At 44.6% G+C, this 23684-nt stretch overlaps 1 protein-coding gene across 2 annotated transcripts; it reads right to left on the bottom strand.

Annotated features, from left to right (window-relative positions):
• Positions 1–2903: 2903 nt before the first annotated feature.
• Positions 2904–22838, bottom strand: FAM76A (family with sequence similarity 76 member A). Of its 2 annotated transcripts, XM_035120025.2 has the most exons (10): positions 22686–22836; positions 20421–20485; positions 19532–19586; positions 18675–18827; positions 17614–17771; positions 16056–16142; positions 15358–15489; positions 8895–9030; positions 7136–7237; positions 2904–4942 (listed from the first exon to the last, which is right to left on the bottom strand). In XM_035120025.2, the coding sequence occupies exons 1-10, from the start codon at positions 22764–22766 to the stop codon at positions 4856–4858; spliced, it is 1056 nt and encodes a 351-aa protein (XP_034975916.2). In that variant the 5' UTR covers positions 22767–22836; the 3' UTR covers positions 2904–4855. The 2 variants fall into 2 exon arrangements, with proteins under 2 accessions (XP_034975916.2, XP_034975917.2); XM_035120026.2 differs by lacking the exon at positions 15358–15489 and having other exon boundaries at positions 22686–22838.
• Between the last annotated feature and the right edge of the window lie 846 nt (positions 22839–23684).

The raw sequence follows: 23684 nt of genomic DNA, 5'->3' as shown, positions 1-23684 counted from the left end.
CCCTTAATGGTGTTACTGACTGCCACCCCTTTACTTTCCCCTAAAGGAGCCAGTGGTTCACAGTGAAATCAGTACTATGGGAGAACATGGTACGTACGGTCATGCTGATGGGTGCATCACTAGCTGTAAGAAAGTGATACCCAACCTCAGTAAGGATGTAAGGACCACAGAGACTACATGCCTTTGTCACAGCACTCCTGAAAGGGATGGGTGGGGGCAAGGGTATAGGAAAGTCACATGAAGCTAATGCATCCTCAAGCGGTGAGATCAGGACAAAACACCCACTGCTTAGAAAGCACTGGCAGACGAACCAAAAAATGAACCTGCATGGATATAAATTGTATGGAACCATGGGGAAGAGGGCAGGGAAGACCAGTCAGCCCACTCAGAAGGCAGGTGAAGCAGCTACCTTGGGTGGTGGATGCACAAGGGGTGGCGCCCGGCCCACCCCATTGCTTCTGGTGCGAGGCATTGCTGCTGGCCTTCTCCACCCTTGGAGAAGGAAAGACGAGCAGCAAGGCCTTGTGGAACAACGCTACCCTCTCCAGGTTTGGTGAGAGGGGGGCATTCTGGCAAGCAGCACTACCGCTCGTCTTCCCTGCCCAGGGCAGATAAGATTTAATCACCTAATATGAACAATAAAAGCATTCAACTGATCCTGACTTAAACATAAAAATTGTCAGAACACATCCATCCCTTCCAAGGGGGCTAAATATTGTGCTGCTTGCTGCATGCAAAACGCATCAGGGACTACTTTTAGCAAACTTATCATTTTGTTTTTTATGACTGGCGGGTTATCGTATGATGCAGGAACTAGTAATTTTATTATAATGGTTCTGTGCTCAGTTTGGTATTATTCTATATAGATGTGCAGCTCCCCCCCCCCCGGCCACACTGGTCACTGAGTGTAATAAGAGATTGATTGACCTAATACAGTAGTACTGTAAGTCCATATGTCCAAGTGGATATCCAAATGAAACTGACTATTCTAAGCTGAAAGGGCAGTGGGATCTTCACTGCAGTCCCAATCTTAATTAAGCTGCCTGCACCTATTTTAAAGCCATTCACAAAATTGCTAACTTAGTGTGAAGTCTAGTTTGAATGGTGAATGGTGTCATGTCTAGTTTGGCCATCACTCATGCCTGTTTTTTGCTGAATTAGGATCTGGAGCAGTAAGGAAATTGAATCAGGCCTTCTTATCATTCACACATTTGCACTATCCAATTTCTCCCCGCACCCCGGCATCTGCAAATTGGGAGAGTAGATGCTTTTACCTGTAATCCAACTAACTATAGTACACGCCAAGGTCACACTGACTTGTCAAGTTGCTGTAGTCTAGGAAACAGCTCCTACATCTCTGCATGATTGCCAGGAACAGCTGTTACGATGAATATCTACATCTCCTGTGCAACCGGTTGGCTGGAAAACCCAGATGAATTTTGTGAATGGCTGAAAGTTGAATTAGGTGACTGCTGACATTTATTCACTTATCTCAGCATTTCCAAACAATGAAAAAAAGTTTGTCTCACATTTTAACATTTGTTGCCGACACGAGCATCATAGCAGCCCACTCTACAGGGCTGTTTTAAGGACTCTTTGGAGAATATAGGCGGAGTAATCTCAGAACTAAAATGCACAACATAAATGCTATTGTTTCATTTTATTGTAATATCAGTTATGTGTTTGACACCCTGGGGCCCTTTGGAAGGAACATCTGGATATATATTTAATAAAAGCAAATACTATTCATTGTGTTTATATCCCACCTTTTTCTCCAAAGAGCTCAGGTGGTATCCACGGTTCTCCCCATTTAAACCCAACAACCCTGTGACATGGGTTAGGCTGAGAGGTAGCGATGGGCCCAGTGAGCTTCATGGCCAAGTGGGGATTTGAATCCTGGTCGCCCAAGTCCTATTCCGACACCCTTTGGGGGGAAGCGTGAGGTATAAATTTAATAAGTGAATAGTTTCGTGGGTTTCAGTTGTGTTCCATCTATAATTTTATTATGTGCACTGCTTAGAAAGCTGTTTCAGCTGTTTATAAATATTTCTAAATAAAACAAGCAAGAACATATACTGTACCATATTTTTCTGTGTATAAAACGGCCCCTATTTTGGGGGACTTCAAATTAAGAAAACACCCCTCAGCACTACCCGTGTGTAAGACGAACCCCAAGTTTAAACCTAATTTTTTGGTTTAAAAACCCTAGTCTTATACATGGAAAAATATGGTATATTCTGGTAATGGGTTGTATCCAATGTTCTGCTAAGGAACCTGTTCAGTTAGTGCACAAGGATTAACGCTTGTGCAATGGAATTTCCTCCCTCTCCCATCACCTAAATCTGATCTGGGGGTTCACCACAGCAGATGTGGGGAGGGCACAGGGTGCACATGGGGGCAGGAGGAGAGGAGACCCGTTCCACTGTGCAAGCGTAAATCCTGACACTAAAACATGATAACTGCATTGGGTACCACTCTATGCGACTTGAGCTCTGTTCACTCCCTACCCTGTCTGCATGTGGCAATCAATGAAACAGAGTAGGGGAACTCTTGAGAACAATTATGTTATGCCATGTGCCTTCCTCAACGAAACGTTTTAAAGAAGATGGTGGGGGCAATGGTGGGGGGGGGGAAGGTCTGCATTTCTCATGTTGTGCACTTAAATTTAGGGGAAGTCTGAGATTTTTTTGTGTCGCTTTGTAGAAAACTTCACTCTTTTCCTCACTTGGGTTATTCCAGTTTAGCTCATGAAACTTCTCTACATGGAAAAGAAAAATGATCAAGGACTCGATGTTCGTAGGATTTTTAAAAATCGGAGAGACTAGCTGTCATCCCCCCCACCCTATTTTTTTTAAAGCAAGTGATGATAGCTGAAGGAGACATATCAAACAAGAAACCTTCAATACAGAAAATACTGTTTAATCCTCTACATACATCAAATACCACAGTAGCACCAAAAGGTCTTTGTGCTTCATGCCGATGACCTGCGCGTGGATCAGGCCCACATCAGTGGGGGGGGGGAGGGAATGGTTTATCTTTGCCTACTCAACCAAGAAAGGCATAGGCAAAATATCGAAACATGAAACCACCAAAAGATCTCCCCCTCTCCCCCAAACCTTTTTTTAAAACATTTTTTTGTACAAATCAATGCAACTCTGTTTTTTTAAGATTGCCAATGTTACAAACATAGAAAGAAAAACAGCATCACTATAAATCACCCACTTATATGCATGATCAAGGTGTCACAGTTAAGAAAAAAGACACAATTTACAGGAAAAAATCCTTCTCCTTGTCTTCATTTTCTGTAGGCTGAAGAAGCTAAAAACCACTCCTGCTTAAATTTCTTGTTCCTAAAAATGTTCTTGAATATAAAAATTAGGCTTCTGCTGCTACAACTCCTTCTGGTGCAATCAATTCTTAATGTAAAATGTCTTTTAAACAAAGCAAAAACAAGACTAAAAAATAAATAACCCACAGCAGAGTGCGCGTTTCAATATTCTTCCTTTCACGCTCCAAGGCTTGTAGGTCTTTCAAAGTGCAACCGGACAACAAATCATCCCATATATGTATATATTTTAAAATATCCATAAAAGCCCACCTGCAGCAGATATCCCTCTATCTTATAGAAAGTTAATCTCACACCACCTCAAATTGCTGTGTTAGGTGCATGTCCATAAAGGGGGTGTGTCCCCCATTATTTCGGACTGGGTTCTGTACAAAGGAGCAACCTGGCCAAATAGCTTGCCTGGATCTCAACTGTATTTGAGCTGCTTGCTATTTCCCAAGAGATGCCTTGAGGGGCAGGGCTCAAACAGCTGCAGTTCGTCCCATCTTTCCTCTAATTGGGGGTAGGGGTTTCTTGGCCTTGCTGGCACTCCCAGCAGCTTCTTTCTCCTGAAAACCCATCATCTCGGAAAAGAAAACTAACACAACCTTCTTCCCTCACACCTCTTTGTTCTGCTGCCAAGTTAGCTGGAAACATGGTGCCTGTTCTCTGCCCAGCTTCCTCAAAACTCTGCAGAATTGGGCCTTGTTACTGCCCAGTTACCACCACATTATTGGGGACTGGCCTCACCCAACCACTGACCTTAGGAAAAGGCTCCCTTCCTCCCCTCCCAACTCCAGACAAAAGGGGTTGGGGGAATAGGAGAAATAAGCAGGCAAATCTTGATCAGGGACAAAACCCCAATTCTCAAAGAACCAATGCCATATAAGTGACGACAGCAGCAGCAGCAACAAATGAATAAGCAAAATTGCAATTCATCAACCCCCTTTCTTCCAAATTAATGTCCCCAGTATTTTTCGAAGAGACCATTCAGCCTCCAGAATTCCTGATAGACAGTTGCTGCATTAAACCTCCATTTGGTTTAACGTCCCCCAATTCTACAAACCTAAGGGAAACATTTGAGAGGAGCTCTGCATACTAGAGCAAAACGCAAGCATTCTTACGAGTAAGCAAAGTTAGGTACTGCTCTTTAAAAGGCAGGACGTTAAATGCCTTGGGGGGAAGGGGGGGGAGACAAAGCAGGAGAAGTCCGTGGAGGGATCCTATCCCAAGCCCTGTTTCCCTTACCGACTCGAGGGAGTGGTAGTAAAACTGAATGGGAAAACCCTGACATTGAAAGTATTTGTTGGCGGGCTTGGAGGGATGGTGCCCCCAGCCACCCTCATCGCTGTACTAGGACAGGAGAACAAGATGTGAAAAACCCAACACCCCAAGCATGCTATTGAACGGTCAGACGCAGAGGCTTCCACCACGTCCATTGCAACAACAATCAAAATGAGGTTCTGGAAGGATTCCAACCAAACCAGCTGGGTTTGCAGCCTTACTGCAGGAGGAGCTCCCAGACGGTGTTTAAGGGGAGGTTATTGCTCCTGACTTCTCTGTTTTCTTCCCCTTGGATAAAGCTGCGGCTTGTTTAAGGAGCTCTCGGTTCTTGGCCTGTTGGAAGAAGGATAGAATCCATGTGTTACTTGAATGGGTTGGGAAGTAGTTCCAGTCAAGAGTAACTGCTGCCGATTTACACAGAATTTACACAGAATCCGGGACTGGAAAAGAACGGGGGAGTTCTGCACTGAGAAAAGCTCAATTCTGCAACCTGAATAAATTATGCAAAACAATTTATCCTGCAATTCTCCCAGTCATCATGGGGAAGGCACTGATGCATCCACACAGCCATGGATATAAGCAATATGATCCAACATGCACACCCCTGAGAGTGTGACCCTTGGGAAAGGGCTGGAGCTCAGTTGTGAACTACGTTTTATATTCAGGAGGTCCCAAGTTCGATCCCTATTGCCTCTAGGTAGTGCTGAGAACGCCAGCATGACTAAACCGCTTCTGATGCAAGGGGACACCGTGAGAGTGCCAGAGCACACAGCAGCACTGTTTACCTTCCTGCTGCAGCGGTACCTCTTTATCTACTTGCATTTTTGAACTGTGTCCTTTTGAACTGCTAGGTTGGCAGAAGCTGGGGCAGAGCAACGGGAGCTCAGCCCATCACAGTAATTGGCAAGCCCAAGAGGCTCCATGGTTTAGACCACAACACCACCTGAGTCCTTGTAAATGATACCGCGTCTTGGTAAATGATGCCAAGCTAGGAGGCAAGGAGGCCCACCAACTTATATATTATAATAATAATAATAATAATAATAATAATAATAATAATTTATACCCCGCTCATCTGGCTGGGTTTCCCCAGCCACTCTGGGCGGCTTCCAACAGAAACATTAAAATACACTAATATAGCTTTAAAAGAGGATTAGATCAGGCATCCCCAAACTTCGGCCCTCCAGATGTTTTGGACTACAATTCCTATCATCCCTGACCACTGGTCCTGTTAGCTAGGGATCATGGGAGTTGTAGGCCAAAACATCTGGAGGGCCGCAGTTTGGGGATGCCTGGATTAGATGAGTTTATGGATAAGGCTATTGATTGCTCCTAGCCATATTGGCTATGTTCTGCCTCCAAAGTTGGAGGCAGGAATGCTTCTGGATACAGCTGGAAACCACAAAAGGGGAGTGCTCTTGTGAACTCAGGTCCCGCTTGCAGGGTTCTGACACAGGCATCTGCTTGACCACTGCGAGAACAGGATGCTGGACAAGATGGGCCACTGGCTTGATCCAGCAGACTCTTCTTATGTTCTTATTGCAGCCCTCCGTATCTTCAGGTAGGACTCAGGAAGTTACCTGTCTGAAAACCTGGAATGTTGCTGCCAGTCAGCACAGGCAACAATGAACTAAATGGGCCAAAGGTATTGAAACGGAGAGTATTGAAATCCAGAGTAGAATGTTAGTCTATCTAACAATGCAAAGATTTGCAGAACTGGTCACAGTGTTCCCAGCATCCAATCAGTCATAGAATCATAGAGCTGGAAGAGACCACAAGGGCCATCCAGTCCAACCCCCTGCCAAGCAGGAAACACCATAAAAGCATTCCTGACAGATGGCTGTCAAGCCTCCGCTTAAAGACCTCCAAAGAAGGAGACTCCATCACACTCCTTGGCAGCAAATTCCACTGTTGAACAGCTCCTACTGTCAGAAAGTTCTTATTTCTTGTAGCTTGAATCCATTGCTCCATGTCTGCTTCTCTGGAGCAGCAGAAAACAACCTTTCACCCTCTTCTATATGACATCCTTTTATATATTTGAACATGGCTATCATATCACCCCTTAACCTTCTCTTCTCCAGGCTAAACATACCCAGCTCCCTAAGCCATTCCTCATAAGGCATTGTTTCCAGGCCTTTGACCATTTTGGTTGCCCTCCTCTGGACACATTCCAGCTTGTCAGTATCCTTCTTGAACTGTGGTGCCCAGAACTGGACACAGTATTCCAGGTGAGGTCTGACCAGAGTGGAATACAGTGGTACTATTACTTCCCTTGATCTAGATGCTATACTCCCATTGATGCAGCCCATAATTGCATTGGCTTTTTTAGCTGCTGCATCACACTGTTGACTCATGTCAAGTTTGTGGTCTACCAAGACTCCTAGATCCTTTTCACATGTACTGCTCTCAAGCCAGGTGTCACCCATCCTGTATTTGTGTCTTTCATTTTTTTTGCCCAAGTGTAGTACTTTACATTTCTCCCTGTCTTCTGAATACTAATTAATGAACCAAGTTAAACAAAGTTACCTGCAATTGTTCTGTGACTTCCTTGTGAGTCTTTTCCATCTGGTTCATTTTCACCCTCATCTGGGATTCTTGGTACTGCAGATCAGCCTTCAGTTCAGTTATCTGCAGAACACACACAAGCAAAATATATTTGCCATACAGTGGGAGATATCCTTTTAGAAATCCAGTATGCTAAATAAGCTGCAGGGCTGCCCCTGGAAACAAGGTGATAAGGAGTTTTATTAACTTCCATAGATTTTTAGCTTGAAAAATGAAGCAGGAACATAGCTGAGATACAGCAAAATTCTTACAGAAGCCTTTGCCAACCTGGTGCCCTCCAGATGTTTGGGACTACAACTCCTATCAGCTGTGGCTGTGCTGGCTGAGGTTTATAGGAGTTATAATCCAGAATATCTGGAGGGCACCAGGTTCCCGAAGGCTGCCTTATGGCTTAACTTCTAAAATCATGAAACAGAACCAGTGCCCAACCATCTTTCAGCTTGGGATCCAAACACTCACAAGAGCACCTCTCCTTATACCATCCTGCCCATGTCTTGAGATCTTCAGAGGAGGCTCTTATCCATGTTCTGCTGCCAGGATAATTTCAATATGCAGCAGACAGGGAGACGGTCTTCTCTGTGGTGGCACCCCAACTGCAGAATGCCCTCCGCCAAACACGACAGGAGGCAATGTGACAATCATTTCAGCACTAGCTCAAGACTTATAGAAGTGGCTTGTTGTTTAGTCTGCCCTGATAGCTTTTAACTACCTTATTTATCTGTAGCGATATTATGAAAGATCCAGTTCTAGCTCTGCTCACCTTCCTTAGGAAGCAAAACAAGAACAGATTACAATAAAGGACCTTCTGGTACAATTGCTGACTGCAGCTCAGATGGAGAATGCACATTTCCAGAATAAATAAAGAGGGATTCCCACCCTTCAGTGCTAGTATCACAGAACACAGCAATGTAGCACTAGTAGAGAAATTGACTTGGGGCATAGGATTGTTACCATTTATTTTGTTTTCAACGATAAACATATCAATATATATATTTTAAACTTTTTTATATAAGATAAATCCAAGTGCAACATCCAAGGATGGTGGACCTAAACATATTAGCATAATATATGTGCAGTTCATTGTTTGAGCCAAAGTTTGTGCCGGCGAGGAAACAGACAAGTGTGGTGAGAAAAAAAGCTCAGCAACTCTGGGCAATCCTTGCAAAAATAGCTCAAACACTCTGTGCCATCTCCCCTCATTTTCTTAAATTTGAGTCCCCAAAAATAGGGGGCGTCTTACACATGGGGGCGTCTAATACACAAAAACTACAGTATATTATATCTTACATAAACTGCTAAGAGGTAACATGCAAGCTTTCTTAGAGCAAATAAACCGTTAAACAGAAGGTGCACACCATAAGGTTATTTGCCCTTTTGGAAAGAGGCAGCTCTAAAATATGCTAGGAGGTCCACCCATTTATCCATCAAAGTGAACATCCTTTCCCGATAGGAAGCTGAATGCAGCAGGGACACCTCTCCCTTGGCTTCCTATCTGGAGCTGGTGAAGAGGGCATGGGCTCATTCCCACAGCTGTGCTGGGCTTCAGAAACATGATGCCAAAAAAACGAGACCCTGACCTTTCCCAGGATTTGGGGTGGATGGGAAGGGCAGGCAGTGGCAGGTGGGCAGTAAGCAAGCATTTCCCAGCAAAATCAACGTAAACATTCTGAAACAAAGTGCCCCATTGTCTCACCGAGAGGTGGCTCAAAGGGGACGTTACCTTCTTCTCTTTCTCCAGAATCATCTGATCTTTTTGGTGCAGCATTTTCTTGAGAGTAGCCACTTCCTCTTTCAGCTGGGCTATGATGACAAAGTGGTCGGTGCCAGGAGAGTCCAAGGCAAGGTCTGGAGAAAAGCTATAAAGAGACAGTAAGGGGGAGATCATTAATTACTCATCCCTGGGCTCCAGTTCAGATGGGATGGTAAGCCGTGAACAAGAGAGGTCAGTCCCACAGGCTAACAGGAAAGCCTGCAAAGTCCCACACGGTCATCTAATTATCATCATTCAGTGAAATGTATTTGGAGAAACCCTTCCCAACCCTTGAGTCCCCAGATGTTGCTGACCACAGCCAATGGTCAAGGATGAAAGGAACTGTAGACCAACAACATATGGGGACCCAAGGCTGGAAAGGCTGACTTAGAGGATATGTATGTAGGGTGATCTACAATAATTAAAATAACACACATGTGCAACATCAGATGCAGGATATCTCTGACCCTCCAAAGGTGGCTGAACTCCTACTTCCATCAGCCCAGCAAGTCAGACCAATGGCCAGGGATGATGGGAGTTGTAGTTCAGACACATATGGAGGGTCTGTGTGGCATGCTTGAACTATTAGTCAAAAGCATGCTGCTCCAACTAAATATTTAAATTGTTCCAGGCACATTTTGTTACCCCCCCACCCACCCTTTTAAAAATGACAACACAGCTTCTTCTTTGGACAATTACCATTGCAAAAGTTTAGCTAATAATTGATGTGTTTCCACATTTCACGACAAAGGGGACAACGGCTATGGCTCCAATCCTATGCACGCTTCCTTCAGTGCAACTTACTTCCAAGTAAATATGCATAGGTTGATCTGCATTGCATCCAAACCATTATTATTGTATATCCTACGAAGAGGGAAGAACGTTATGCGCCTTCTTGATCATATCTCTCTCTTTGCACAAAATGAACTAATAAGCAGTTCTCCTAAATTTCTGTCTTCCCCCTTGTTTGCAGCTGTATGATATTATCCTTTTCCGTGTGGATTCATGGTAATTCTTCAGTGCAGCATCAGTTTTCCCTGTTTGGAATTTCTCTGCATTATTTAGCGCACTTGTGTATAACACTGTACAAACCGGTCTTTGTTGAATTTCAGTGCATTGCTGTCTGCCTAGCCCTAAAGCTCAACATCCCAATCGACTTTCCATATTCAATATAGCAGCTTTAAGGCAGGGTGAGAAACACTACTGTGTGAACACACCACCAAAGAGCAGCTTAGAAAATTTCTGAGCCATGGATCTTCTATAGTGTGCAAAATGAGTTCATGTGCTTTGGTATTCTTCATGCTGTAACGTTCAGTGGGCAAAAATGTGGGATGTTAAAGAATGCTGTTTCACATGCAGAGAGAGGGAGGGATAAGACAGTAAGGAGAATCAAAAGCCAAGAGGTGGATATGGCATGAGGTTTTCTAAATACCTTCAACAAGGCCATATCTATACCACAAACCTATGTGGCAGAGATGGGGATTCTGTAGCCCTCTAGGTGTTGTGAGACTGCAACTGTACTTGTCTCTGACTACTGGCTATGCTGTTTGGAGCTGATGGGAGTTGGAGTCCGACAACCTCAGGAGGGCACCGGGTTCCCCACCTCTGTTCTCCTGGCTTCTCCCAAAGAATCCTGGGAATCCACCCTCACAGCACTACAGTTCCCAGACTACCAAGCTACTTTAAATCTGCAGTGAAGACAGGAATGGCCAATTGATGGCTTGCAGGCACCAACGTACCTTGATATGTCCTCATCAAACTTTAGTCAAAGTGTGTTTGTCCATTGTTTCATTGGTAAAGCAGAACAGCAATATATCCCCAAGTGCATTTGGAGATGCACTCTTTGCCCTTGGAGACCAAGGAGACCAAGATTCCCAGCAGCAGCATGAACATGTTCCCCATGAGGAACACAATCACTGCTTTTCAGGTTAGGTTTGAAATCCAACACGAACACAACACACCATAAAGGCTACTGCCTTACTATCCCATGCAAATTTTGGATATGCAAAGAGTCACTGCCACCCCTGGTGTAAATTTATATTTTTTAATATTGTGTTGGAAGCTGTCCAGAGTGGCTGGGGCAACCCAGTCAGATGAGTGGGGTATAAGTAAGTAAGTAAGTAATTATTTTGATAATGATTATGAGTATCCTAAATCATGGGGAGTCTAGAGAAGGTGGATCCAGACCAAGTCAGACACACTTATTGTTTCCACTTATCAAGTCGCATGGATTTCAGCAGGTGTAACTACTGCCTTGGTCCAGATTTAACAACCCATTCAATGCAACCTAAATATTAATACTAGACAGAAAGAACGGCACAAATGGAAAGAGGAACCCTATGAAACAGTGAAAGTTCTTGGGGGAGACAGTAAAGAGAGAGACAGTATTTCAACAACAAAGGTAGTAGCTAAAATGAGAGTGGGAGGGTGAGGTTTTCCTGCAATACTGTACCCCGTTTTCAGAAACCATTGTTTTATCTAAAACCTCTTCTCGAAGGGTCCATTCAGTCAGCCTCTCCTACACACAAGCAAGCACCCCCCCCCCCATCTGAACTAGGAGACACATCTACATTAACATGAAGAAGCATTATTGTGAACCAGGCTGTACAAAGGTACAACCACAGCCACTCCCACGACTGTGGAAGTGTCTGCTTGCTGACTTCAACCTACAGCCCAGTTCTTGCGAATGCTCCAAATAATGTGACTGTTCATGTGCACAAGTGTGGCTGAGGCTGCTCCTGAGCGGGGGAACCTGGCTGAACAGCACAAAGAGAATTCCCCATTTGCTAAGGCAGCTTTGCACAGAAGTCCAAAAAGCCTGGAAAATGATTTATGAGTCTGCTAAGAGACAAGTTGCATGAAAACACAATTTCCTACCTTCTTAGCAAAGGAGCACGGAAATAAAAATAAAAGGTTGCCTTCTGTTCATGGAGCAATCTGTCCCTCCTGCGCCAGCCTGCTAGTTTCTCCTGCAGGGGAAGGAAAGCCTGCTTCTTCCCAAACAGTCTGGGAGTGCAGTGGCACAGGAGAGATGTACTCTCTTCTGCCAGCCCATCCTCAGCTACATCAGGGACATGGGGAATCTTATTCAGACCAAGAGCTACATTTTCCACTGGGCAACATTCTGAGGGTTACATCATGCCAGTGGTGGGCAGAGCCAGAAGCAAAAGAGAGCAGAGCAAGGGATAGCAATTTTACCTTTGCACAATTAGCTTATTTTCACATGCACAGTCTCCCTCTCCATCCAGGCAAGCAAAAGGCAATGTCTGGGTTCAAGGACGCAACTTGGCCAGGAATCAAACCACTCCTTAAGAGAAGAAAGCTGGGCAGGTAAAGGCCTGGGGAGAGTCCTGAGGGCCAGACAGAGATACCTGCAGGGCCACGTTCACCCCATATGCCCGAGGTTCCTCATTCCTGACCTACATGGAATGCCTGGCTTGCCTATGGTTACCAGGCAAGCCGCTCAGTACAAGACTGCTTATGTAATATTGCTCATTTCCAAATAACTTGAGACCCAGAGTCCTCGAAGGGAGGTCAGGCAAAGCAATCACAGGGCAGATGAGGACTCCCTTGGAACTTCATTTTTTCCCCTCTCCCTACTGACCAGCCTTGATTGAGGCAGGCAGCACTGTACAATGCTGCTAAAAATGTCCACCTTCCCGCTTACTGAATGGGCTCTTCAGCTTGAGACGCACCATGCAAAATGCAGCCCATCAGCTTCACAACTCACCGACCCACCCTTTTTCAGTCCCAGGCAGGCAGCAAAAACAGGAGGTATAGTAACAGGCTGCCATAAGCTTGGCGGGTTGCAAATGGTGCAAGTTTGCCGTGAAATGAGAAATGGGAGCTGTGAAACCGGGGAGCCTCTAGATAAAATGTGGGGAACCTTTGGCCCTTCAGAAGTTGCTGAACCGGATCAGCCTTGGCCCTTGGTCCAGCAAGTTCAAGAGAGCCAGAGGTTCCCCGTGCCTGCTCTGGGTGCTGCTGGATCTCAACTGTGCAGTTTTTGCAAAGTTTCCTACTACACCATCCAGAATATAGCAGGTGACAAGAGCCTAACAGACCTGGCTGAAAGACTAATTCCAGCCAAGTTACTCACAAACCCCAATTCTTGTGGATCACAACAAACCTGTGATTTCTTTATGCTGGTTTATGCCTGCCCTCATGTGGCAATGAAGAGAAATGGCAGGTCTGTGCTAAAAAACTGCACTCTCTTCCTTAGACTGTCGTTTAGAAGTCATAACATGTATGCCATGGTCTAGTAGGTTTAGGTGTACAGAATATAGAGTGATTAGAGCAATAAGAATTACATCAGGCATACATATATATGCCTTTATTCTTACTGCTCTAATCACTGAAGCTTGATATAGAGTCAGTAATACAGTACAGTATCTTGCCTTATGGGTGGAGAGGAGAGGACACGCAAGGAGGAGTCTTGCATCAGTGCACTAGCTCTGAGTGTTCAAGGTTTCCTGCAGTGGGGGAGCCTCCAATACTCAGGGAGGCATCCAAGCATTTTGAGATCCTGGATTTCCAGGGTTTCTAAACACCTGGGGGCCATATGTGTTAACTAGAATGATAAAAAAGCACATGAATTGTGTTCATGCTATGAACATCACATCTAGTGTGTTTCAAGTGCTCCAAATGGCTTCATGCGCATTGGCTCAGTAATCCTCACAAAGGCCCTGTAATGTTGTTTCGTTCTGTTATCCACACATTGCAGGAAGTGGTGCTGGGGTGGGGGGTGTTGGAGTCACTGAGAAAGCCATACAGTCCCAATGTCTATGCAGCATCTATGGCATCCCACACAGCAGTCCACACGCCTTACTCAAGAGTGGAATCTGGTACAGCCCCACTTGAAGCATATGCATGGTTCTACAAAATTATCCACTGCCTCAAGTGAAATCCTAACCCCTCTAGTTTAGCTCCATTTACTTTATCAGACAACTTCTCTAGCTGGGAGAGAGCTGCAGAGGCGAAAAAATTATACGAGTTCACCCCCTTAGCTCTGACCTTGGGAGCTACAGATATGATTAAACAACAAATCTGGGATGTAGCTCTCCAAAAGGATAAAGTTCAAACTGCGTGCTACTCAGCAGCAGGAAACTGTAGCAAAAACTTCATTCCAGCTGATTATCTTTATACCGTACTTACTCTGATTTAATGCTCCATCTTTTTTGGCCAAATTACTTTGCAAAAATTAAGGTGTGCATTAGATTTGATGGCACACCAGACTCAAGTGAATACGGTACTTTTGAAAGTTCTAAATACCATAGCTGGCTTTAATACCATACCATCTGCTCTATTGGAAAGGAGATACTCACACATTCCTTATAACCAATGTGTCTTGCTTTTGTCAATCAAGCATTGAAACCATTGGGCATGTATTACTGTATTACTCATATTATAAGGACATCTGTTCCTTATATATTTTAACTATTTTAACTGAATTCCCAGGCAGATCTGATAAATTTTACACTTCCCTCCTTTTGTCAGACTCCATTAAGGAAATCACTATCAAAGTAGCAAAATTCTGTGCACTGGCATGTATTACCAGGAAACATATGGTTAACTCTTACCAACCCTGCATCTTTAAAGCTTTCTTTTCCTAAAGGCTGTTGGTGGCTTTTTATACTTTTACAAGCATTGGGGTTCTCTTAAGTGCTGGTAACCTCCAGGTTGAATTACTTCAATGCGCTCTATGTGGGGCCGCCCTTAAGGTTGGTCTGGTAGCTCCACCAGGATGTCTATTTCCTCACAATACAGGAATTAGTCCTTTAGCATTATTGCGCCTCCTTTTTGGAATTCATTCCCCTTAAATATTAGACAGGCACCCACTCCGTTTGTCTGTTCCGGGCCTACTGAAGAAGTTCTGTTTTCAACAAGAACTTTCTGTTTCCAACTTCTGTTTAAGTGGAGACTTTTCCCCATCTGCATCCACACTGGAGATGTTTTTATTGTTTTATCACCTGTTTGCCACCCTGGGTAACTTTGGGAGAAAGAGTGCAGGACATAAATAAATAAATAAAAAACAAATCCTGCCAGTATCTCCCTCTTGTGTGTGGATAATGCCCCCTTGGCTCTACGAGAACACACACTAGAATAAGGAGTTCGATATTAGTGTATAGGACAACATTGTCTCAGCACATGGATTTCATGCCTTGATATTTCTAAATGCAGCCATCACAGACAATGAGGGAGTGACAGGAGAGTCGTAACATGGAACTAGACCAGACCTTCAAGCGATGGTTAATAAAGCAATTGCCAACGAATTACCTACACACTTAGAAGTCCTGGCCTACAGTCTGGCCCATGCTCCTGGATTGATATGCTTTAGGAGGAAATCCAAGAGCATGGATTGCTTCCGTAAAATGAGACAATTCCCAGGGTTGGGGAGGAAACGGGTGGGGGAGAAAATGATAGGTGATCTCACTTCAGGATGTCAGTGCCTTGAGAAACAGGACAATCATGGGCACCGAGACTCTGTTGGGAAGCAGCCCACTGCACCAACACGGACGGGGCACTCTGGATAGGGGGGCAAAGCATCTCGGGAGAGGAAGGAACGCTGAGAATTAGAGAGGAAAGGGAGGAATGAAAATATGCACATCAAGAGCGTCAATGCTAACTACACCCCGCCCCCTCCTCATTCCTTCCTGATTTTAAGTGTCAGGGAAACCCTAACCTACCCTACTATGTCACTTGCTGGGGAAGGGGGGGGAACCAACTCATTTTTTTGCACACAACAGTCACAGAACAGAAGCAAAGATTGGCAGAGGCTTTCCTTCTCCCAAAACAAAGGAAGGGGGGGGGAAGTGGGTCTCTTTTTAAAAGTATGATCTTGCTTGACAGTAGCTTTCTTTTCTCTAATATATTTCTATTCTGCACTGCCTAATATAACAGCATAGTCTGGAACCCCCAAAATACACGTATAACCATGCAAAAGAAATGCAACCTATCGCCAAACGTTTTCCCCATAATGATAAAGTTGGTCCACAAGAGCCCTGCAGCTCCAGAAGAGAAGCTTCACTCTTTAAGTCTCTAAGTGCTGAAAAGTTTTCTAATTCTTTTTTTGTAAATAAATAAAGACAGATCAGACCACCCACCCGCACTTCCAAATTTTAAGGCACTCACCTGTCTCCATTGGCTGATATGGCATCAAACTTGGGCTTTTTCTTTGGGATTTCATTCTGAATAGAAGATGTAGATAATGTTTTCTGGCTGCAAAAGGAAACAAAGCAACAAAACACACTGTTAAGAAGTTTGGCCATTCCAAGTCAGTTTTCTGTTGTTTTCAATAATTGCAGTATGCTCCTTGGAAAAAAAGAACTCTTTGTAGATAAAGCAGCAGGGTTTCTTAAACAGAAGTAAACATGAGATGACCATTAATGCACCTGTTAAAAAAAGAGGGGGGCATCCTGACCATATTCAGTGGCTACACATTTTAATACTAGTTAAATCCACAGCCAAAGCTGTGGATTTGCTGACTAAAGTAGAAAAAAACTGCAACACTTGTTATTGGGAGTGGTACATTACACCCTCCTCCCACTTTATGCTCCCAGCAACCCAGCGAGGTAACTTATGGGATGTGTGTGTGTGTATGTATGTGAGAGGAAGAGAAAGAAGGCCAGTATCACCCAATGAACCTAGATCACCCTGATCGACACGATCGATCCGACTCACAAACTTCCTTGCCAAGCAGTTTCCAAGACACATTTAAGTAGGGCAGTGTGTATGGTGTGATCCCATGTGGCACTGGGTGCAGAATTAATCAAAAAATAAACTTTAAATAGCAGCAGTGCACTACAAAGCCACTACAGATTTCCACCTTCCCAGTTGCTGCACAGGCTCCTCAACTTGTACAGAAGTCAAGAGCAAAGCAGCAAGTTTCCAGGCCTCACAGCTGGGAAGAAACGTGGGTCATGCCTGCTTAAATGTCAAAATAGTTTTTAAACAGACAGGCAAGTGCTCTTTCTCTCCTAATCACCTCCCTGCTCTAAATCCCAAATAAACCCAAAGGTGGCTTGGGTTTATTATTGTTTTTAAAGCAAGAGGACTGCAATAAGTGTTAGCACATACTTTGGTCCTCTGAAAAAGCAAACCACACAAAAAGACGAATACTTCTTATTTACGATAATGCAACAGCCTGCTATTGAGAGCTCCTTTAATAAACGATTTGAGGAACATATCCTAATATTCAAGAACATATTGGCTTACCCTATGGAAGCATTCAAACATACAGTTTTAGCAGCCAGCTCACTGTGGAAGTGCATTAGACACATTTTGGGCCAAAGTGTCATCCTCTCCCCACAGGCAGAGTTCAGGGAAAACAGTTTTCCCCCCCTTCACATTGCAGCAGAAGGCAGTTTTGCCATCTCCAGTTAGGGTTGGGAGAAACTGTTGCCTGAAACCCTGGAGAGCTGCTGCCAATCAGTGTGGAGAATATGGAGCTAGATAGACCAATGGCAGCTCCCAACGTTCCATGCCTTCTCATAGAACCCCTGCATGTTTCCATGCATGTTTGTATACATCCTATCTCAGAGTTCAAAAGGCCACTGAAGGTCTGTAGGATGGCCACAATCCTTTGGCCAGAAAAAGCAAGCCTGCTTTTCTGCTGCATACGCCTCCATATGCCACAGGAGTGCACACAGAGAGTGACGCTGCTGAGGGAGCTACACTGATAGCGCATTACCTGTTGTAGTGGGTGCCGCCGCTGAGTCGGCCATACTGTTCGTTTTCCGGCAGGCTTGTCCGGGAGGAGGTGCTCAGGTGCTTACGTTGCTCTTTGGTCTTCTGCAAGACTCTTTTATAGGAGAGTGTGCAAAGCCAGCAGAGTAGCTTCCCATCCACCTAGGTAGATGAGAAAAGGGACAAAAGAGGCAGGATGTTATCACACACTCTCCTAGACAAAAGGAAAAGCACAACAGTCAAAATGGAACTGAGAAGCAGCTCTTCTGAAACAGACCATATTTAGAAACAAAATAGTCACTACCGCAATGTGGTGACTTCTAGATATTGCTGGACTACAACTCCGAGTTTTTCTGAGAACTGGCCATGTTGGCTGGGAATGACAGGAGCTGGTATCCGACATCTGGAAGGCACCATGTTATCTATCCATTATTTCAATGAACAAAAAAATACAGTACAGGAAAGTTGCCCAGCTATCCTTTGATTGGGGGTAATATTTTATACCCAGCATATATTACTGGTGGGAAAGATACGTGCCAATTCACACAGCAATCTTTTCCCTAAAACCAGCGGATTTAAGTTTCACTCCTTCTCATGCTGGATGCCCGGCCAGATCTCAAGATGTTGGCCAGGAACCCATGTGGAATCCATGTCTCACTGAGCAAAGGAGACACCAGGGCAGTGGGTACCTGTAACAGGCAGAAAAACTCCAAGGAAATGCAGTGAGCCAATGAGGAGGAGGTGCCTCAGTCCCTATTGCAAGGGACTTAATGTTTGGTAGTTGGCTTCGAAGCTTACCCCACCTCCTGGCATGGTCAAAATAATGACAATACCAAAGTCATGATGACGACACAGTAGGGAGCAATCTGATGAGCACACACAATCATAGAATCTTAAGAGTTGGAAGGGACCCAAGGATCATCTAGTCCAACCCCCTGCAAAGCTGGAACATCTATAGGACATACTTTTAACCATGTCATGTGTTAAATGGCCTTTTGGTGCTCAGAATCTACACACAGCAGACAGCTTCTTCACTTTCCATGCTGAATACATAAAGGGACTCACTTTTTTCCTATCATCTTTCCTGTCAAAGGCACACTGCTGCTTACACTGCTCACACGAATGTGGTGGTCCGTACTTCTTCTCGGAGTTTGTACAACGCTGGCACTTGTTACCAATAAATGCAGCAATTATATTGCAATACTGGCATGGTTTGGGCTGTAAAAAACCCAGAAAATTGTAGAGATTAATGATGCACTTTAATTATATATGCAATCGCCAAGACTTGCTCCAGTGTTCTCAACATTGCCTCCCTGCTTTCGCTCAACTAAGAAGGATGAGTTTCCAAAAACACACTACATACGTTTAACTACCCTAAGCTTGCTATGACCTTTTCTTCCACTTGGTGGTCCACTGAAAACTGGCCAGAGTTCCACCCACCTCTGCTTTTAAACCACCATAGCAGGAATGGGGAATTTCCAGCCTGCATGTCAATCTTGTCACACTAGGGAGTCAAATTCTCCCAAGGCCTTAAAAAAAAAACACCCAAACCCAGTTAGTTGATGTCATTGAAGTGCAGGATGATGTCACCTGATGGATAGGGTTTGATTTTGCATTGGCTGTCACACCAGTTCCCCTGGCCATAGCAGCAGGATGCAATCCCCTCATCAGCTGACGAGCAGGAGTTAGATCCTGCTCAGTTTAGCTGACATTCAGGGCTGCAAAGCGAAATGCCACCCAATGTAACTATGATGTCAGGTGATTGACACACAGGTAGATGGCTCTACCCACCTGTCAAATTTGGTCCTCAAAGTGGGAAAATAAGGATCTGGCCCACTGGCAGGAATAGGTTTCCCACCCTTTCACTATACTATAGGAATTAAGATAAACTTCCAGTGCATAAGAAAAGAAGACAAACATACCGTCCCATAAAGTTTCACGTTCTGTGCACACTTCTTGCATATTGTGTTGGTTTTGCTAGCAAAGCAACAAATAAAGATAGAAAACATGATGTAACGTGATCTGCATTTATAGATTACAAAGCAAAAAGAAGTTTTTGAATTCTATACCATTTATGCCTCACCTGATATGGTCAATTTGTAACTATTAAGTTCTGGATACAATTCTAGAATACTGTATTTTAATTTAAGAAATAAAAAAAATGCATAATATATAAAAATGCAGAAAGACAGCATGATTTGCTGAATTGTCTCCTGTTTAAAATAGTAGGGGTTGCTCATGAGTGTTCACCTCATTTGGAGTTGTGCAAAGCTATTTCAAATTGTATTCTATATAGCAATTCTGCTTTGCATTAAAAAGGTCCTAAATTAAATCCCTGGCATCTCCAAAAAGGACATGGGAGAGAACCATGTCTAAAATCCTGGGCAGCTGCTGCCAGTCAGAGTAGACAATACTGGGCTATGTGGACCAATGGTCTGACTCAGCACAAGGCATCTTCCTATGTTTCTATGGTCCAAGCTTGCAATCCCAAGCACACCTCCTTGGAAACAGACTCTGATAGAGTTTACTTCTGAACTGATGTGTGAATTAGTTAGCAAAATAATGCTGAGTATTTTTCGCTATTGGATAGTAAGTCAGACTCCCTGACTGAGTCAACATGGCAAAACACCACTCTTATGCTTAAAACAATAGCTCAAGAGTCAACAAATGCTGAAGGCACCAGAACAGGCGGTCTTTGTTTTGGAATCAAACAATGAAAAGCCACAATTTAAGATATCTCAAAGAAGGCAGTTCCATTTCCCCTCACTGACCCAGACAATCCAGTGTAATCCAGGCTGAGCAAGTATTTACCTCTCTTGCTGGAATTCAGTTCTGCAATAAGTACATTTAACAATGGGGTGTGCAATCCGACACTCCTGAAAGAGAAAGATTTTTGAAAGTTATAAACATCTAGGGAATTGAATTAAAAGGCAAAAGCATAAAAAGACATTCGGGTTGTCACTAATGTATTATCCCATAAACTCAAGGAGTGAAATACTGACAAGGAATGGTGAAGAGAAAAATCCCATTGTGATAAAGATGAAGGCAGGTACTAGAGCGGTGACTCAAAGTGGCAAACTATCAAACAATACATCTCTGTATTCTGGCCCAGGAAGCAATTAGACAGGGCTACTGCTTTACACAGCATCCAGCTAGAGAAGATGGCCAGTGCAACAGGCAGGGTCATCTTACAAAGTTATCGTCTCCAGAGTCAAAACTCCTCTCTTTATAGTTCATCTGCGTATTTTGTTTGTGGCACAGAAAACTGCAATTCTTCTAAGAAAAACAACATAACGTCTCTTTAGCAATGAGTATGTTAATAGGGATTCATAGAGAAAATCATGGCTCCCTCACTGTTGCTCTTGATTGTAATCATTCACTGAAGAGATTCATACTGCAGCAAAGGAACAGTATGTTAGATACCACATTAGATAAGAAGCAGCATTTAACTAAGCAAGAGTGCAAAACACAAACAAGAGCAAGATGTCAGTAATTACTTCCAGTACATTTAAACCCAATTGTTTTTAAACTTGATTGTAAGTTGCCTAAGGACTGCCCTTTTTAGATGACTTAACAAGTTAATAAAACAACAATTTAATAAAAACACTAACATATTGTGTTTTTCTTTTTATGTTGTGAACCACCCTGAGAACTTTGAATGAAGGGTGGTATACAAATTGGATAAGTAATAACTAATAATAATATCGCCTAGAATGAGACACCAACATCTTTATTACTGATCTTATTATATGACTCATTTGCCCTGTTGTATGGGCTTTAATGTATTTCTTTTATGATTATATTGATTTTATTGTGAAATTGCCTGGGAGCTGTTTGGCTGAAGAATAACTTACAAAACATGCTAATTACATACTCCCATAGGCCACATCTTTCTTAATGAACACCAATTAGAAGACACAAGCATACAAATAATAGGAATAAACAAATACACTCTGACTTCACAAAGGATGTATGCAGGAAATAACTAAAGCTATGTTAAGTGGGATTTGTGCATACACTCACAAACCCAAGAAGCGCCTTCCTACCCAGTTTTCAAACCACCCTAAGCAACAACACCTACTACAATCTATAGGCCAATCCTACCCATGTTTACTCAGAAATAAGGTCGACTACATTCAGTGGGGCTTTCTCTCAGGTAAGAGCACATAACTGAAGTCTTGGCTTCTTGCTCCATTCCTTTCCCCTTCTATTGTCTTCATCAAAGCACTTCCTGAAGAAGAAGAAGAAACCAGTCCCAGAGAGTCGGAGTGGTGGTATAATAGCTATATGACACTGGACTGCAGAGGTGTGATTTTGAATTCCCACCGCTCACCCCAAAGATCTTGGGCCATACTCAAAAACCTAGCCTACCTCACACGGCTACTGCATGGATATCCAGGAGATTATGCCCCCTGTGGCACCAACAGTTCCTGTGCAGAAAGTTGCAATGCATCCTGATTTATATCATGATTTCTCTTATTCCCTTCACCCATAGTTCAAAGATCTTTGAGTACGTCATGACTCAGTCGTGCTTGTCAGGAATGATGACAGCAGCCCTGTGAGGTAGGCCAGTTGATTCCAATATGGAGTGGTGGCCAGTGGTGGGGGGAGAGAAAGAGGGGGGGGGAGGCCGAGTAATGCTGCCCTTCGATTACAGCACACCTCGGCCACAACAACAACCACCCTGTGAGGTAGGCCGGTGTTGTTTTGATTCCAGCATGAACTGGAGCAGGCATCCCCAAACTTCGGCCCTCCAGATGTTTTGGACTACAATTCCCATCATCCCTGACCACTGGTCCTGTTAGCTAGGGATCATGGGAGTTGTAGGCCAAAACATCTGGAGGGCCGCAGTTTGGGGATGCCTGAACTGGAGGGTCAGGGAGGAGGAGGCAGAGAGAGGGAGCGACGCTGTTCTGGCTAAGGTCACCCAAGGAGGCGGCTAAGCTGAGCTCCGACCCGAGAGGAAGAGAAGGGTCGGCGGGTGGGATTCTGGCTCACAGCTCGCGCTCCTAACCCCCACGGCACCCCCGTCCCCTCAGCCCCCACCCTCGGCCATGGCCCGTTCCTGGCCCTGACCTTGCAGAGCTGCTGTCCCTGGCTGAGCGCCTCGAACGGGAAGCGCTGGTGGCATTTGGTGCAAGCATAAAGCGCCGCCATCCCGCCGCTCGCACTGACAGGCGCAGCTCTAACCCAACCTGACGTGACGCTCCCGCCTGCCTACGGCGCCATTGGTCGAGGGCGGCGCCACTCACCGCTTCGGAGGCGGGGCCTCCGTTCGTACCTTGAGGCTCATTGATTCTCCGGAGACGTCACTCAGAGGTTTAGGGCGGGGCGGGCTCGAGTTGTTGCGGGAAGAAGCCGGGGAAGCGAAGGGCGGAGCTGCGTCACTGGGTGTGCCTCCGTCCACTATTGCGCAAGGGGAGCGACGTCACGGCAAAAAACTCGGGTCACCCTTAACCATAGAGATAGCCAGAGAAAATAATAGAGTAATGCGCAATATGAAACGGTGGTGGTGGGGAGGCAGAGAAAGAAAGCATGTTCTCCCGTGTATTGCTGTGGTAAAAACTGGGGGCCCTCCCTTTTCCTAGTGTTGTCTATAAGTACGGCGTGGAATTACCTGTACTATCTCTGTGAGGAAAACAGGACTGATATATCTCGAACTGGGAGTTTGAGTGGCAAAAGTAGATCAGAAGTATAGAAAGTACTGAGACAACTCGTGACTCTAAGGTTGCATCTCTGTGGATTGCCTCTATATTCCCGCATGTCTTCTGTTCTCTCGCGAGATCTGTGTGTGCTTTGGAGGGGGTGGAGGATGTTATGCTTGTTTCACATGTTTCGATTACGAAGTGGCTTTTCATTGTTATGGGTCCTCTTTGCGGAGGGCAGGTAGCGTCCTGTTCTCGCAGTGGCCAAGCAAATGCCTCGAGGAAAAACCTTGTGGTTCCCAGCAACAGGCATCCAGAAGCCCCACTGCATCTGGCCTCTGGGGCAGAGCATAGTCGTCCTGGCTAGGAGCCACCGGCTGCCACGAATCTGTCCAATCCTCTTTTAAGGCCACTCCAAGTTGGTGGCCAT

The sequence above is a fragment of the Zootoca vivipara genome, chromosome 6 (assembly GCF_963506605.1).
Source record: "Zootoca vivipara chromosome 6, rZooViv1.1, whole genome shotgun sequence".
In the NCBI taxonomy this organism is placed as follows: Eukaryota; Metazoa; Chordata; class Lepidosauria; order Squamata; family Lacertidae; genus Zootoca; species Zootoca vivipara.
This window is presented reverse-complemented; position numbering and strand designations above follow the sequence as displayed.